We start from the raw sequence: 17,842 nt of genomic DNA, 5'->3' as shown, positions 1-17,842 counted from the left end.
AGCTGGTGATACAGATTCCTTTGAGATTCTATATGAATTTAGAATGGATTTTTCTAATTTTGGGGGGTGGGGATTTTGATAGGTATTACATTAAACCTGTGGGTCACTTTGGGTGGTATTCATGTCTTAAAAATGTTAAGCCTTCCAATCCACAAAATAGGCATGTCTTTCCAGTTGTTTATGTCGTTGAATTCTTTCAGCAACATTTTATAGACTTCAAAATAAAAGCCTTTCAGCTTCTTGGTTATATTTATATTCTGAGTATTTTATTCTTTATGATGCTATTGTAAATGGGACTTCTTTCTTTTTAAGATCTATTTATTTATTTGAGAGAGTCGGGGGAAGGGGCAGAGGAAGAGAATCTTTCAAGCAGACTCCCCACTGAGTGTGGAGCTGAACATGGGGCTCAATCCCGGGACCCTGAGAGCGTGACTTGAGCCAAAAACAAGAATGAGGTGCTCAACTGACTGAGCCACCTAGACACCCTTCCTGACTGAGTTTTCTTAACATCATTTTTATACTGTTCATTGTTAATATACGGAAACTCTATTGATATTTGTGTGCTGATTTTATATCTCACAACTTTGTTGAATTCACTTTTTCTAACAGTTTCTTTGTGGAAGTGAATTTAAAAGGTTTTCTATGTATATAAGGTCATCTCGTCTTCAGACAGAAAAAAAATTTTCTTCTTCCTTTACAATTTTGATGCCCTTATTATAATTATTATTTTCTTATTTGTTTGCTCTGGCTAGGACTTCAAGCACCTCTGTTGAACAGAATACCATTTCTTTTTATTTTATTTTATTTTTTATTTTTATTTTTTGTAAAGACCTGAGTCAGTGTGGCCAAAGGAATCTGGAAGCTATAGAAGAATTTTAAAAGTATCTGACAAGAGTTATACAGGAAAAGTGTTATGTGTAAGGACAGACTTTCAACACTGATGAGACCAGCTTGTTTCACAAGGATCCTGGAAAACAAACCTATGTAACACAAATTGTGTTTCAGTTGATGAAAATGTTTTGACCAGAGACTCATAGAAACTTAACCCTATATTCTGTGACCCACACCACAGTGTTCCCTAATTCAGTGCTCACAAGTTTATAGTATATAACTACCATGAATAATGAGAATTGATTATTCTCTCCAATATTATTGCCATATGGTCTCCATTTCCACTAAACTATTTGTGGTTGCCTGTAAATACTTTTCTTGGTGTTCTTGCCCTCTCCTCTTCATCTAGACACCTAGATTCAACCATTAAACCTCGGCCAACATGTGAAATAATAGAATATATATATATATATATATATATATATATATATATATATATATATATATACTCTGGCCCTGGTTCCTGACAGAGAGTTCCTGAAACTGTTGTGATTTCCCAAGTGATAAGAGCACTAGGAGCATTCGTTCTAATATTTGGTCTTTGACACTGCTTCCTTACACAGAGCTCCTAAATCCTTTGGAATTTTCTGGCTCCTGGATGAGGACTGGTTGCCAGGAAGATGCTCAGAACTTTTAGCCCAAGCCCCAACCCCAAGGAACAGAAGAGGGGCTAGAAATTGAGTTTACAATTAATCATACCTATGTGATGAAGTCCCCATAAAAATCCCAAAGGTATGAGATTCAGGGAGCTTTCAGGTTGGTATACACAACCACATGTTGGAAAAGTACTCAACTCAATAGGGATAGAAGCTCCTATGCTTAGGACCCTTCCAGACCTTGTCTTATGGAGCTCTTCATCTGGCTGCTCATCTACATCCTTAATCATATACTATTTTTATAATAAACACAATCAATTCAAGTAAGAGTTTTCTTGAGTTTAGTGAGTTTTTCTAGGGAATAATTGAATTCAAGGGGGGAGGGGAAATCATGGGAACCTCTGTTTGTAGCTAAGTTATGGGTAACCTGGGGACCTTTTACTTTGCAATTGACAAGTTGAAGTTGGGTGCAGTTGTTTGGAACTGAACCCTTAAATTGTGGAGTCTGCATTAATTCCAACTAGTATTAAAATTGAATTAAACTGTAGGATACCCAACAGGCATTGCAGAGAATTGCTTGGTTTGGGAAACACACACACACACACACACACACACACACACACACACACACACCTGGTATCAGAAGTGCTGTCAAAAAGGTAGTAGAGTAATGAGAGAGAAGAAGCACACAGAAGGAGTGTTGTTTTATCCTCCATGCTCAAATCCTCAGGGAGACACTCTTTCTCTTTCTCTCTGGACCCCCAACTCTAGTGTACCTGAGGTATTCTTCTTGTTAACGCACCGTGTGTACACCTTTCTCTCAGCATTTATCTCAGCAATCAATTTGTTGATTTTTTCTGTTTTCCCCATCCATTTTTAAGCTGTTGAGATGCAAGTTCCATATATATATATCAAATAGTTTCAATGTATTAAATTAACAGTTTGTCTCCTTAAATATTTTAATAATTCCTTTACCCCCCCTTTCTTTTGAATTTGAGCTATCTATAATAAAATTTTGCTGAACAAAAATAAACTGCAGCTTAGTCCAAATGGAATAATTAGAAATTTGGAAAAAGCCATCTGAATTAATGTGTTTCTACTGTGCTCAGAATAATTCTAGAATATTAGAGCCAGGAGAAATCCTAACTTATTTACACACGTGCCAATTAGCTCTTCCAGGTTAGCTAAGAAGATAGGAAGGATAAAGATCTGAAACAGCGATCGAGGGCCAGAAAGGAAGGTCATGTGAGGAGAGTGCCATGTCCAGCCTCTGAGAGCAGCTCTGTGATTAAACAGCTCCAAGCTGTCTTCTCATGAACAGGCATACACTGCTGCCAGAGCTGGAACTACTGTTATAGAGCCATTGCTCTAGTGGCTACTTATGCCCAGCTTGTCGTGAGCCACTATTTCTATCACTACTCTCTCTGCCTACTTTATGCTCCTGCTCCTGCCTAGAAGTCCAAGTGCTAATGCTCTCTACAAGCCTAAAACTCAAACCAAACCAAATTCCACAGATTCAGGTTTCTTAAGATAGCTACTCTCCTTCCTGCTGCATGGAGATCTTGTGCATGCCCACCTACTATGATGCTGGTCACCCTGTAAATTAGTTGCCTTTTGGACAAGCACTTCCTTTATGAGTTATAATGGTGAGAAGGTATGATCCAGCTTCATAGAGGTCCTAAGAGTGTGGAATGAGCTCAAGATACACCACTGGGAACTCTTCCTCCTTCCCTTTACAGAGGCAGAAAGTGAAACCTAAATAGTTAGATGATCACTGCAAGAAGGATTCCATTCAAAGCCTACCCTGAAGCACATCGTCTCCTCATAATAAGAAACTATCTCTTTGTCTCAGTCCTTTTGACCTATTCCAAATGTTTGGGTTAAGCCCACAAGGGCTGAATTAACAGACACATCAGGTTTATGGAATGTGTAAACATATTGCCAATGTATGTTTTATTTAGAATTATTTAGGCGTAAAAATTAAGGATGGTTATGACTTCTGGATTGGTATGTAAGGACATTAGAGGGTCACTGCTTTATCTTAACATCAGATACAAAACTGAACAAACTGAAAAATCAACACCTTTTTTTTGATCTTTAAGAGGATTAAGGTCGTGGGGCAAACTTTCCACCAAAATTGGACAGACAGAGAATTACAATATACTGGAGTAGAAACCTCCCCAGGAACCAGTAATAGGGTCAGAAAATCTGAGTGTATTGGTAAATTGCTGGAGGCTAGGCCTGTACAAATCTGGGAATTAAGGGCTTTAGGGGAAACCAGTCATAGGTGACTGCCACACTTTTCTGACCCTACCGTTAGGAGCTTGACTGGTGCTCACAAGAAATATCACAGTAAATTCCCTTCATGTCTCTGGCAGGGAGAGGGGGGAAGGCATTTGGACACATGCCAGAACACTCTACCCCTTCTTAACATGGTCTATCTTCTGGAAAAACTCAACTGAATATCTTCTGAAAAAAAACCAGAGCCTAACCTGCTGGGATTTTCTCTGAGCCTATTTGACCTAAGGAGGAAAATACCCAACTTCAGTCTTTGTGGAGTTAAACAAACAAACAAACAAACAAACAAACAAACAAAGTTGTGATGTTCACAGTCCAGAGGCATAGGCACACTAAAAGACTGAGACCTAACCATTGCACTATAGAATGCTTCCCTTTCACTAGAACTACAACTACATTACCAAAGGCCTACTTACTGTTGTTCATTTTCCCTAGCACATCACATCCAGTAATCAAGAGAAAATTACAAGGCATATTAAAAGGCAATAAAAACACAGTTTGAAGAGAAAGAGCAAGCACCAGAACTGGACATGACAGGGATGTTGGAATTTTCAGACAGGGAATTTAAAGCAATGAGGACTGGACATCAGGAGAAGACAACAGAGTAGGAAGTTCCTAAACTAATCCTTCAACCTCTGGATACAGCTCGGAAACACCAACATCAGAGTAAATAATCCAGAAAATGACCTGAAGATTAGCACAAGACTCCCCACAGCTAAATGTAGAGACAAGCCCACATTCAAGACAATAGGAAAGAAAGAGACATAGTAGGGAGTCAAATGGACCTGTGAGACTGTCTGCAAGAGGGAGGGATGTTGTGGGCTCAGGGAGGGGAGAGGAACAGACCCCACACCAGGCATCCCAGGCATGGGAGATCCTGACTGAGAAAACAAATCAGCATAATATTTGGCTTTGAAAACCAGAATGGGCAAAGAATCAGTTCCACTTGGAACTTTAAAATCAGCAGCTTGGTTCTAGGAGAGCCAGAGATAGCACAACAAATACCGCTCCTGCGATACAGCACAGAAGTAGCAGTTTGAAAAATGCCTAGAGTACACAGGAAGATTGGCTGATTGATTTCTTAATCTCAGAGCATGTGCTGGAGGCAAGGATTTTGGGGAGACTTCACCAAATACAAAACAGCTGGCAAGTATCATTTTGCTCCCCTGCACCCCAGCGTAAATAAGGGGACACCTGAGGGAACTAGCACAGCATTAATACTCTAGAACTAGCTTGCAAACAGTATGCCTTGTCCACACACAGTTCTGTGAAGCCATACCTTCCATCCCAACCTGACACCCCCCCAGGAGTTTTTTCCCAAGCAGCTGCAGGTCCTGTCCTGCAGCAGGCCAGCTCTAACCTTGATAGAAACATGTATCCTGCCCTTACATTCTGCAGACCTGCTCCCACCAATACACTCTTGGCTGGAGACCATCAAAAGCAGTATTACAAGCCTAGCAGTGTGCAAGCAGCCCAACAGCAGCCAGCACCACTCTAAAGTGATTCCTCCCCTAGGAAGAGAAGATAACCACACACACCAGTTCCACTGTGGACCCAGCAATGAGCTAGGGTCAGACATCTGGTATGACTGCAGGCCCCATCCACCAATGAAAACTTCTCGGGGAAAACACAGGAAAATCACCCCGCACTTTGGTGTTACCGCATCTTTAGAAAAGTCTGGTCTGACAACATGATTTTAAGGAGCTTCCACACTAACCCACTAGAAACTCAAAACCTGTACATAAATGTATCTGTGTCCTTATGGAAGCAGTGGGGCCGCCAAGGGGGTAGAAGTGACTGCAGTGGTCTGATATTGACACTTTACAGGCTTGTAAGAGGTGTTCTCATCTTGCTTCTTTGAAGGCCCCTTCCCATTTATGGTGGTCCTTCACACTTCTGTTTTACTTGAATGATTTCCCCAAACCAAAGGGTTTAAAACAACATTGATAATCTGATATGGTTTCTGTGGGCCAGCCATCCAGGTGCAACTGGATGGGACAAGGAGAAAAGAAATGTCAATGATTTCAAGAAGTTTAAACCTACCAAGTATTAGAACACCATCTCTTCTACACTAATTCATTCAGCCAAGAAGTCCAATGGCCAGGTCCCAGACTTTCAACTCATCTAATTTCTGTGCTTTCTCTAGGGACACCAGGGAACTTCTGGGCTCTTTTTCTGCCTTCTAGGAGGCTCTATGGGGCTGGGTCTAGTGCTCTCAGCCGACTTGTACCACAAAGCCAGTTGTTTCCTCCTGCATTTGCCAAATATCAGCACGGGAGGATCAAGTGAGGGGATGTCCTCTCAGAGAGATACATGGTGAACAGATAGAGGTCATCTTTCTTACATTGTTCACCCTAATCTCTCAGTAGTTTCTACCATCTCTTGATTTCCCTAGAATTTCAACCCCAGGAGAGGGGGGGTGGGTCAGAAGCCAAAAAATTCGGCATCACGCTTCTGTTTTACTTATATCCCCAAACCAAAGGGAACAACATTGATAATCTGATATGGTTTCTGTGAGCCAGCCATTCAGGTGCAACTAGCCAGGTACCTGTGGCTCGGGATCTCTCACAAGGCTGCAGTCAAGATGTCATCTGGCTCTTCAGTCATCTCAGGGCTTGTCAGGGGAAAATCTTCTTTTGAGCTCACTCAGGTGGCTGTTAGCAGCCAGAGGTCCTTTATTGCTATAAGCAGGAAATATTCATTCCTTGCCACATGGGCCTCCCCATAATTTAGCCCACAACAGGCAGCAGGCTTCCCTAGGAACAGAAGAGAGAGAGGAGGGAGGGAGGGAGGGGAGGGAGGGAGAGCAAGCTCAAGAGGAGACTGGTCTCTTTGTCAACTAACCTCAGAAGTGACATCCTATCACTTTTCCCCATTCTGTCCTTTAGAAGGGAGTCAGTTGTTCCTAACTGCATTCAAGAGGTAGAGTATGCAACACAAAACTATGTGTACCAAAGATGGGAATCATTGGAGACCCTTAAAGGCTGCCCTCCATACTTTGGTGGGACTTTACCTTTGCTAGCCACCACGAGAATCTTTGCATCCTTACTAGAACGTGAACTAGGAGAATATTTTATCAAGCCCTTCTGGGATCCTGCAAGCAGCTTGCCTAGAAGTTCCTTGCACAAGGGTGCCTGTGTGGCTCCGTCAGTTCAGCATCTGACTCTTGATTTTGGTTCAGGTCGTAATCCCATGATCTGTGAAATCCTGCCCAACATCCGCTTCTGCCCTTGAGTGGAAAGGCTGTCTAGGTAACTCTCTCCCTCCGCCCCTCTCCCGCTTGTCTGTGTGTGCCCTCTCCCTTTTTGTCTAGTAGTAGGAGTAGGAGGAGTAGTAGGAGTAGAAGCTTTTTGCACAGCAGTTGATAATGAGACAACCCTGCTTTGGAATGGGAGCTCTGAAATTCACTAGCTGTGTGATCTTGGGGCAAATTGTTTCCCCCTCTCTGAACCTCAGTCATGTATGACACACTGGGTTATTGGGACAATTAAGTGAACAGTAAAAGACACTTCAAACCCTTCATTCTATTCATTCTATTAAGGCATAGAATCCCTTAATAAAATCAATTCTCAGTAGCAGTAGTATCAGCAATTTGATATTTTTTTATTTTTTGTATGCTTCACATTGAAAAATACTCTCTCACATGCTATAGGGAATATGTAGCATTAGTACAATAATGGGGTGGATCTCCAGTAAAAGGAGCAATGGGTATGGCTTAAGGGGTAAGCACAGGAGCTTCTGGGCTCTGGTTGTGAGTGTTGGTGGCTGCTGGGAAAGGGAATCAGACCTGCAGGGGACCCAAGAACTTGGGGAGTCTGGCCAGTGCACCCTTGCTCCCTTCTTGGGCTTCTGGGCTTTCAGGGGAGCCTGTGGCCCTTGAGGGCATTTGGAGGCTGTGCCCAGAAGAGCAGGAGCTGCAGCAGGAGCAGGAGCAGGAGCAGGAGGCCCCAGAGACAGGCTGGACCCTGGGCCCAGAGTTGGCCAGCTTCTGCCTGAGGCAGTGCTTTTGTGCCTGGAGCCTTTGGAACTCCCTCTCTGGCCACAGAACAGCTTTCTGGCTCTCCTTACTTCTGTTGTCCACAGGAGGTGCTCACGGTCATGCAAAGAGGAGATTTTTCCGCCCCTGGCGGTGCAGGTCCTGGGCCATGGACCTGTAGAGGCCTAAGTTCCAGTGGGCAGCAGCCGCCTTCTTGTGCACCTTGGCAAGTTCCTTATTCACTTGCAGGCAGCGTGCCTTCACCTCCATCACCTTCCTCTCCAGGTATTTGATGTGCTTTTCCCATAGCTTAGGCTCTGCCTCCAGCTTCAGGTGCAACTTCTGAATCTCACTGTTCAGGAGGAGGGTGTTTGGCAGGTGAAAAGATCTCTGCTCAGCCTGGTGGTTTGTTTTGTTCCTTGAGAGCTCTTCATTCCTCTGACTTGCCTTCTTCTGGGCCCTGGAAGGCTTTCCTTTGTTCAGGAGGCTCCTGCCTGAGGGCACATCCTCAGTGGAGGAGGAGCCAGTCTCCACCTGCCTCCTTGAGCCACCACGTTCTAGATGATCTCTAAGCAGCTCCAGCAGATGCATCAACTTCAGTAGGATCTGGCTGAGGGTGTGGTGTTGGCTCTGGCCCTCACCGGTGGCCTGCACCCACACTCCTCCATCAGGAAGCTTGGGCCCGCCTGCTTCCCCTGCCTCTTCATGCACTCTCTGTCCACAGCTGCCAGTGTCCTGGACTGGTGGGTCTGCACTTCCCTGCAGATCAGGGCTGTCCTTGAAGCCTTGAAGCCTTCTGGTATTTTCCTCACACGGGGTTCTCTCCATCTTCCTGGACTGCTCCAGAGATGGAATTTTCATCAGTCAACTGGTGAGGGTTCTTCAACAGCCTTTCCCGAACTCCCTTCAGCAGGTGCATAGTGTTTTCCACGGAAAAGTACCCGACATTTTGATTCAGGGCAGCCAGAGCAAGAATCTGTAATGGGAGAGTACTGGCCTTCTACTCAGATGATGCAATGTCTCCACAGGCTTGTGCATCCGGGTCAGTCTTCACTATGTCTTTTCAAAGATACTTCATTCTGGGCACAATGCCCCTTTCTTCTTGTTAAGCTGAGTCCATACTTTACTGTAATGAACAACACCACTGCAGTAGACACCAGGAACTCCCAGCCAAACCCAGAGACTCGTGGCACATGTGGCAAACGTTCATATATCACCAACCCAACAGCCCACAGCTGCTCCAGGACAGCCCACAGCGACTCCAGCACTATGTGCGGAGACATTTGGATGGCCACCAGCTGGATCCAAAAAGCCTTGTGGCTTTGTCTCTGATCACCAGGGTCTTCTGGGCCACTAGTAACTGCTTGGAACCCCTATGAGGGTTCCGTCTCCAACGCAAACCAGTGCCTGGCAACAGGAGCTGTGGTAGTTGGGGTGGAGGAGGTGCACCTGGGTCTCCAACGCAAATCAGTGCGTGGCAACAGGAGCTGACAGTAGTTGGGGTGTGGGGGGGGTGAATCCCTCTATTGTATACCTGAAACAAATACAACACTAGATATCAATTTATTGGAATTAAAATTTTAAAAATTAAAAAAAAAAAAAAAAACTAAATATCAAAAGGAGAAAGATAACAAATATCCAAACACTTAGAAAGAAACATTCTACATTATCAAAGATTAAAGATAATATCTCAATGTGCTGAACTGAAGGAAAATGAAAATACAACATATTAAAATTTGTGGGACACAGCTAAATCAATGGATAGCCAAATTTATAGCACTCAATGCATATGTTAGAAAGGAGGAGGGGCATCATTCAGAAGGAGGGGTGTGGCTCAGTCAGTTAGTCCAATTCTTGATTTTGACTCAGGTCATGATCATTCTCGGTGTTGTGTGAGACTGAACCTGCATTGTGCTGGTGCTAGGCATGGAGGCTGCTTAATAATCTCTCTCTCTTTCTCTCTGCGCCCCTTCCCTGTCTCTCTCTCCCTGTCAATGATTTCAACAACTTTAAACCTGCCAAGCATTAGAACACCATCTCTTCTACACTAATTCATTCTCGTATTAATCCTCAGTATCCCAAAGCAGACAGGAGGCATCTGGTCCAAGAGGGGTTGTGGGCAGCATCCCTTCCACAGGCCATCTCCCCTCTAGCCCAGAAGTCCAATGACCAGGTCCTAGGCTTTCAACTCATCTAATTTCTGTGCCTTCTCTAGGGACACCAGGGAACTTCTGGGCTCTTTCTCTGCCTTCTAGGAGGCTCTACGGGGCTGGGTCTATTGCTCTCAGCAGACTTGTACCACACGGCCATTGTCTCCTCCTGCATTTGCCAAATATCGGCATGGGAGGATCAATTGAGGGAATTCCTCTCAGAGAGATACATGGTGAACAGAACAGAGGTCCTCTTTCTTACATGGTTTACCCTAATCTCTCAGTAGTTTCTACCATCTCTTGACTTCCCTGGAATTTCAACCCCAGCAGAGAAGCCAAAAATGTGATCTTAGGGTCCTGGGACTAAGTCCATGTCAGGCTCTGCACTTCAACGGGAAGAGTCTGCTTCTCTCCCTCTCCCTTTGCCCCTCCTGCTGCTCACTCTCTCTCTCTCTCTCTCAAATTAATTAAATAAATCTTTTAAAAATAAACAAAAAAACCCTTCAGGATTTTAATTTTACAAAATCTTTTCTGTTGTTTACCAATTTAACAAGGAAAGTCATAAGACTGTAAATGATATCATCATTGTACACGACTAACCTTGCAAAAGCTTGCACTTGAAGGCAGGCATATATATTAATCCGTTAAGATCAATTGTAATTTTTAAAAAAAAGTTCTCATTCTCAAATGGATGCCTTTAATAACTGGAACTAGATGGATGTATTAATTATCTCCATGGGCAAAATCCTTTCATGATGTATATCAAATCATCATGTTGTTCAATTAAAATATATTACAATGTTATTTGTCAACTAGTCCTCAATAAAGCTGGATAAAAACAATTGTACCTTAACAACTTGAAGCACATTATAATTTTTTAATGAGTGCTATACAAGTAAAATTAACAGCCTTTTCTACATCTTCCTGAAACCTATTTCTGTGAGTCCCAATCTTGCTGCAAAATACAAAGAATTTAGAATTGCACAGTAAAATAAAGTAGACAATTCATTTTCATATGTGGTAGAAAGCATCTTTTTTTTTTAAGCTCATTAAGGCGGGGATTAAAAATATCTTTTTTTTGAAAATTTTATTATTATTTCTTTATTTATTTTAAAGAGAGAGAGCATATGTGAGATTGGGAAAGGGCAGAGTGAGAGAGAAGGAATGAGAGAGAGAGAAACTCAAGCTGACACCAATTTGTTGCAGAGCCTGATATGGGGCTCAATCTCACAAACCTGAGATCATAACCTGATTCAAAACCAAGAGTTAGACACTTAACCAACTGCACCACCCAGGCAATCCATAACTATCTTTTGACTTTAACCCTAACCTGTTCCCTTTCAGCAAGACACATGGGTAGTTCTATGCTTTCTCAGCATCACTGTATGTTTGCACTAATGTCTCCTGCTAGGGCATTCTGATACTATAATCCAAGAGGTTGAACTCCCATGCCATCAACATAGCTGCCAACTCAGAGAACTTGCTCTTGACATCTTGTGTACATTGACTTAGGAAATTCCATTTCAAGAGATGAAGAATGATGTTCCCTTAATCTTGCCTCAGAAATCAGTGTTTGAGTTTCTCATTCTCAAAAATCTTTGGTTACATTGTCCTCATTTCTGAACCTATAATAAACACTCATGCAAACCCTGCATCCTCAACCCATCTGTTTTTTACCTTTAGATTTCATGAAGACTTTTAGTACCTTTTCACTGAAAATATTGTATCCTAGATATGGTTAGGAGGAAGTATATAAAGGCTCAGGAAATTTGCTAATTAATTTCAGCTTTATTATTTTGCTTAAACAATCTGTAAAATGTTTCACCAGGAGTTCAAGGAAACATCCTATAAATTAAGTACCTCCTGAGGAGAAAATTATATTCCCTACTTTAAAACAAATAACATACATCAGTAACACTGCTACATTAAATTGCTTAAACTAATGATAACTAAGATATACCAGGAACTTGCTTGGGTTTCATTCATTCACTTGTTCATTCATTTATTCACTTATTCAACAAATACCTCTTGAGTGTCTATTACACAGCAGGTCCAGTCTCGGGGGAAATAGCACAGAATAAATAGCAAGACCAGTATTCTCATGGACTTTATAGTCTAATCCATCAAAGGTGGCAACAAATAAATAAATAATAAAGAAAATATTAGCAAGAATTTTCTAGATACCGATATAAAATTGCCGGGAAGCTATACCAGATGGGGCAGTCAAGGAAAATATTTCCAAGGACGGGGAGGAAATTACTGGGAAACAGCACTGGGAAACATGGAAGACATTTTCGCCTTTCCTATGGAGCCTGAGGCATGTGGGTTAGCAACAGAAGAATTTTTTTTCCTCCAAAAGCTTCCTAGGAAGGTAGTGTTATTGAATGATAGTCACATTTCAGTCAGGTTTTACAAGAAGGTAATGAGAAGAATCAGAAAACAGGCTAAGAGTATGTGAATTTTACTGAGGAGATCCTGAGTTCCCAGGAGGACAGAGGAAAGGGCTGAAACTGTGAGATTGATAATTTATTTTTACTTAAAAAATATTTTCCAAGGTTAATAAATTATTTCTAAAGTAGTACCTGTTTATCACCCTACCTGTGTTTCCTTTTGCAATACATCAGAAGATTATCAAAAAGAAAAAACACCCGTTCTTGAATATTTCCAGAAGAAATTTTCAGCAAGATGCCACACATTAGCATCTCAGTGCAGGTGTCGATGATATTGGATCCCTAGGTTAAAAAAAAAAAAAAAAAAAAAGTAAAAGAGAGAGAGAGAGACAATGTCTGATTACTTAACAGAAACTTCTGTGTAATTCTTTTTCTCATTAAAAGTCTGTTTTTATATCAAGATACAATATATGGACAGGATAAAAATTGAAACACCATAAATAAACACTGGATGGAGTTCTCTTTTCCTCTCAGACTCCTCCTCATCAGTCTCAGCAGATACAACTGTGGTTAGGAGACTCTGGGTCTTCTTTTAGCTTTCTTACACATGTAGGCATATATAAGCATGGATGATACATGTTACCTATGCTCTTTTACAAAGAGATGATTTCAAACTGATGTGTAAAATTCATGGATATATCACAAAGTACATTAAATTCTCTAAATGTTTAACAGGTCTCAACCTATTTATCCACTCCTTGGATGGATAGAAGAAAAAAGAAGAAACAAATGAAAAAAATAAACTATTTAAAGAGAGCAATCTTCCATAGAGCTTTAACCCAAGTTAAAATTTAGCATAGGCACACTTGTTCCTTAAAGAAGCCTTCACTGAGTATATACTAAGGTCAGATGACTAGTGACAAAACTAAGTCTTAACACAAAAACTAACCACTGAGAGGAGCCACAGATGGAAAGAGCCTGAATCATGAACAGAGGAAAGCTGCCCAATGAAGCAGAGCACAAGCATTGGATTATTGTGTGAGCTGATCAAAAGTTTCTCCTTTGAGCCATTATAAAAATGGCAGTGCATTTGTTTCTACAATTTAAACTATCACAAGTAATGCACTAAGTTAGACAAAACAAGAAGCAAAGAAAAAAAAATTTTTTAGTAGATAGCTGATAACATGCTCTCTTTTCAATATTCTGGTCTCTTTAAATCTAGGGATAAATTTCTAATTCTTTTTCAACTCAATGCTTTTATTTTTGTTTTTGATATTTAAAAATCAGACAACTAATTGTAAATTTCATATTTCCACAGTAATCACTGATACAGTTTCCCTGATTATAAAAATTTAAATTAAAGTGATAACTCATACATGTCAGTAAGAAATTTCCCAAATGGGAAGTGAAGAGAATGTGATTGTGCTGAGTATCTGCATTACAAACACATTTTATTTATTTTTTTACTTTTTACTAACTTTATTATTTTAAAGATTTTATTTATTTGTCAGAGAGAGAGAGAGACAGAGAGAGCACAAACAGGGGGAGCAACAGGCAGAGGGAGAAGCAGGCTCAATCCCAGGACCCTGGGGTCATGACCTGAGCCAAAGGCAGGTGCTTAATTGAGTGAGACACCCAGGCAACCCTACACCCATATTTTATTTTTTGTTTTTATATTTAACTTAAATTTAAAAAATAATTTTAATTCCAGGAGAGTTAACATATAGTGTCATACTAGTTTCAAGTGTATAATATAGTGACTCAGCAAGTCCATGCCTTATTCAGTGCTCATCATGAGAAGTGTATTCTTAATCCCCCTCACCTCTTTCACCCTTCCCCCGACTCACCTTTCCTCTGGGGACCATCCATTACAAAATATTTTAGATTTAAGACATTTCCCTTTTTTCATCTTTCATCATAAAGGTGGACATATAACTAGAGATCTATCAAAAATTTATACAATTACATATCCTTCCTCATGTGATAGTGAAGTAAAAACTGTCATCAAATTCAAATATAAATCCCAATTTCAGTGGCAATGACTCTTACTTAAGTACTATCCCTACCTCAGAAAAAAATTACAATAGAATACTATTAAAAATGGAAATAAGGAAACATCACATTGATTCTTGCACAACGACCTATACAATGTTATGGAAGTGGTTTTTTGATGATAACAATTTTACTAAACATACAAAATACTTCACCTTAGGTTATTTCTCATGGTAGCCCAAAAAAGTAAAACAAAGAAGCTAAGTTGTTATCTAATTAAATGGGACCTGCAAGAGAGGAGCAAGATGGGGGAGGTGTATGGAGATAGTTATTATTACGAAAATGGAGGAATGAAGCCAAGAGGGATGAAAGAAGCTCTCTCTACTCCCTCACGAGTGGCCCATAGAGATTAGGAATGGTATGATGCTGAAATTGCCAGAAAACTGCAAGAAGAAGAAATTTTGGCTACCTAGGTGGACATGAGAGCAGTTCAAGTATCCCAGGATGAGGAAATAGCTAGACTTCTCATGGCTGAAGAAAAGAAAGCTTATAAGAAGGCCAAGGAGCAGGAGAAATCATCTTTGGACAAAAGGAAGCACAACCCTGATTAGAAGCCAAAAACAACTAAATCGGCACACTCAAAGTCGAAAGAGAGTGATGACCCTCACCGTTCTAAGAATGACAGGCCAGCACGGCCACCACCACCTATCATGACAGATGCTGAAGATTTGGATTACACTCATTTTACAAACCAGCATAATTCCACGCGTCATTTCTCAAAATCAGAATCCACTCATAAAGGTTTCCATCATAAGCAGTAAAACCCTAGGAATGTGCCTTGAGAACAGACTCACTGTAGCAAACATTACTGGATGATACAGAATGCATTCCACACTGATTTTTTTCCTCCTGTATTTGTATTCCTGAGATTTATCTTCAAGTGTTCTGACCATAAATAATTTTAATTCATTTAAAAAAATATATCATCAGGAGTTCAGCTAGATAGTTATCAAACCATTCTGAATACCTACAAACTCAACAGGAGATCAAAGAGAAGAAGACCAGTAATTCTAAGAAGAGAAAATAGACCACTTTCCAGAAGGTAGAACGTGCAGAGAAGTGAATCCAAGGTGACATATGGGAAGACAAACTGGGGGGAAGGGCCAGCTTCCAGCGAGAGAGGGAGCAGCTGAGCACAAAAAGGAACTTTTAGAAGTCTACTCCACTGTGGGATGTCATTGTAGAGGCTAAGGGGGTAAGGGGTATCACTCTTCGGGATAGTATGGTCTCAGAACCCACGGAGTCAAAAAAAGACCAGGGGTGTCTGAGTGTGGCAAGCCTTCCAGGTATAGAGCAGGGAAGCTGGCTGCAGAGACAGAGCCAAGGGGGGAGAACTAAGCTCAGGATTACCTTAAACCATAATCCGAGGCATAGTTGGGCCACTACTCTCCCAGCAGGAACCCCACGAAGGGCAGATCAGGGGAGAAAACGCCCTTCCTCCTCCAAGAGGAGCTCCACAGGAGCACAGTGCCAGAATCAGCTGGGTTTGGAGACTCCAAATGGGGCCATTCTCCAGAGATAGAAAAACTCAGTCACAGGATGAGTGAGCTTGGATTGCAGCCAGAGACCTGGGAGACAGAGGGATTAACTGCTTTTCTTTGAGGGTGCACTGAGCAGTAGGGCCCCCAAGCTCTCAGCTCCTCCAAGGCCAGAGATTGAGAAGCCACCATCTTCATTTTGGTCCTCCAAAGTTATACAGAAAGTGTTCAGGGAACAAAAGTTCCTGAAAGCAAACACAAGCAGATTACTTAGCCTGGCCCCTGGCAAGGGTGGTTCAGTTCCACCTCAGGCAAAGACATTTGAGAATCACTGCAACAGACCCCTTCCCCAGTTTATTAGCAAGAACATCTAGCCAAGAACAAGTTTCCTCTCAATGAGAACTGAGGAACTCCAGAGCTAGGGGAAAGCAACACATAGAATTCATTACTTTTTCCCATGATTCTTTAGTCTTTGAAAGTTAATTTTTTACATGTTTTTCTCATTCTATTTGTAAAAATTTCTCCTCCATCTTATTTTAACTTTTTTTAAACTATTTTATCTTATCAATATCTTTTTAAATTCTTTTTAAATTTTCATTGTGATAGTCATATTCTATCCCTTCATTGTATTTAACTTTATTTTTTGTATACATACAGGTTTATTTTTTTTTTTTAATTCTGGGACACAGATTCTTCTAATAGGCCAGAATATACCCTAAATCTAGCACATGTCTTTGTTCTAGTCTCCAGCCTAATCACATTCTTTCCCCTTTTTTTTTTCTCCTTTTTCAAAGAAATTATTGTTTCCTTTTTTAGAATATTTTTTAATTTTTAGCTTTACAGTCATATTCCATCCCTTCATCATGTTTACCCTTATTTTGTCTGTTCTATTCTCCAGTCTAATATAATTTTTTTTCTTTTTTCCTTTTTTCCTCCTTTGTTTTCCTCCCAGTTTGGGGTCTCTTCTGACTTGGTTAATATATAATTTTCTGGAATCATTGCCACCCTTGTAGTATTTTGTTCAATCATTCATCTTTTTTATCTGTATAAAATGACAAGGTGGAAAAACTCACCACAAAAAAAAAAAAAAAAAAAAAAAAAAAAAAAAAAAAAAAAAGAACAAGAGGCAGTACGGATGCCTAGAGACCTAACCAATACAAACAACAGTAATATCTCAGAACTACAGTTCAGAATGATGACTATCAAGGTGCTAACTTGGCTTGAAAAAAGCATGAAAGACCCTAGAGAATCCCTTTCTGGAGAAATAAAATCCCTTTCTGGAGAAATACAGGAATGAAAATCTAACTAAGTTGAAATCAAACAAGGTATTGATGAGGTGTAATAAAAAAAATGGAGGCTCTTACTTCTAGGATAAATGAGGCAGAAGAAAGATTTAGTGATTTAGAAGACCAAATGATGGAGAAAAAGAAGCTGAGAAAAAGACAAACTACTACTGAACCATGAGGGCAGAATTTGAGAAATAAATGATACCATAAGATGAAATAATATTAGGATAATTGGGATCCCAGAAGAAGAAAGAAAGAGAGAGGTAGAAGGTATTTTGGAAAAAATTATAGCAGAGAATTTCCCCAATTGGGCAAAGGGAACAAGCATAAAAATCCAGGAGGCTTAGAGAACCCCCCCTCAAAATCAATAAAAATGGGGGGGTTATGGACATTGGGGAGGGTATGTGTATGGTGAGTGCTGTGAAGCGTGTAAACCCGGCAATTCACAGACCTGTACCCCTGGGGATAAAAATATATTTTATGTTTATAAAAAAATAAAAATAAATTTTAAAAAATTTAAAAATCAATAAAAATAGGTCCACACCCTATCATTGAATAGTAAAACTTACAATTCCTAGTGACAAAGAGAAAACCCTGAACGCAGCCCAGGACAAGAGGTCTGTAACCTACAACAGTAAAAATATTAGATTGGAAGCAGACCTGTCTACAGAGATCAGGCAGCCCAAAAGTACTGGCATGATATAATCAGAGCACTGTAACGAGAA

The 17,842-nt window shown here is 40.7% G+C and overlaps 1 protein-coding gene and 1 pseudogene across 1 annotated transcript; one reads left to right on the top strand and one right to left on the bottom strand.

Annotated features, from left to right (window-relative positions):
- Positions 1–7,391: 7,391 nt before the first annotated feature.
- LOC123392372 lies at positions 7,392–12,666 on the bottom strand. The gene is made up of 2 exons (XM_045081208.1): positions 12,510–12,666; positions 7,392–9,295 (listed from the first exon to the last, which is right to left on the bottom strand). Exon 2 carries the CDS (start codon positions 8,620–8,622, stop codon positions 7,882–7,884), a length of 741 nt encoding a protein of 246 aa, XP_044937143.1. The 5' UTR covers positions 8,623–9,295; positions 12,510–12,666; the 3' UTR covers positions 7,392–7,881.
- Positions 12,667–14,598: 1,932 nt separating this feature from the next.
- Positions 14,599–15,183, top strand: LOC123392375 (annotated as a pseudogene).
- The last annotated feature ends 2,659 nt before the right edge of the window (positions 15,184–17,842 follow it).

Source organism: Mustela putorius, unplaced genomic scaffold, assembly GCF_011764305.1.
Source record: "Mustela putorius furo isolate JIRA1106 unplaced genomic scaffold, ASM1176430v1.1 tig00000521_pilon_pilon_pilon, whole genome shotgun sequence".
In the NCBI taxonomy this organism is placed as follows: domain Eukaryota; kingdom Metazoa; phylum Chordata; class Mammalia; order Carnivora; family Mustelidae; genus Mustela; species Mustela putorius.
The sequence above is the reverse complement of the archived record's forward strand: the minus strand, read 5'-3'. Positions and strand labels throughout refer to the sequence as shown.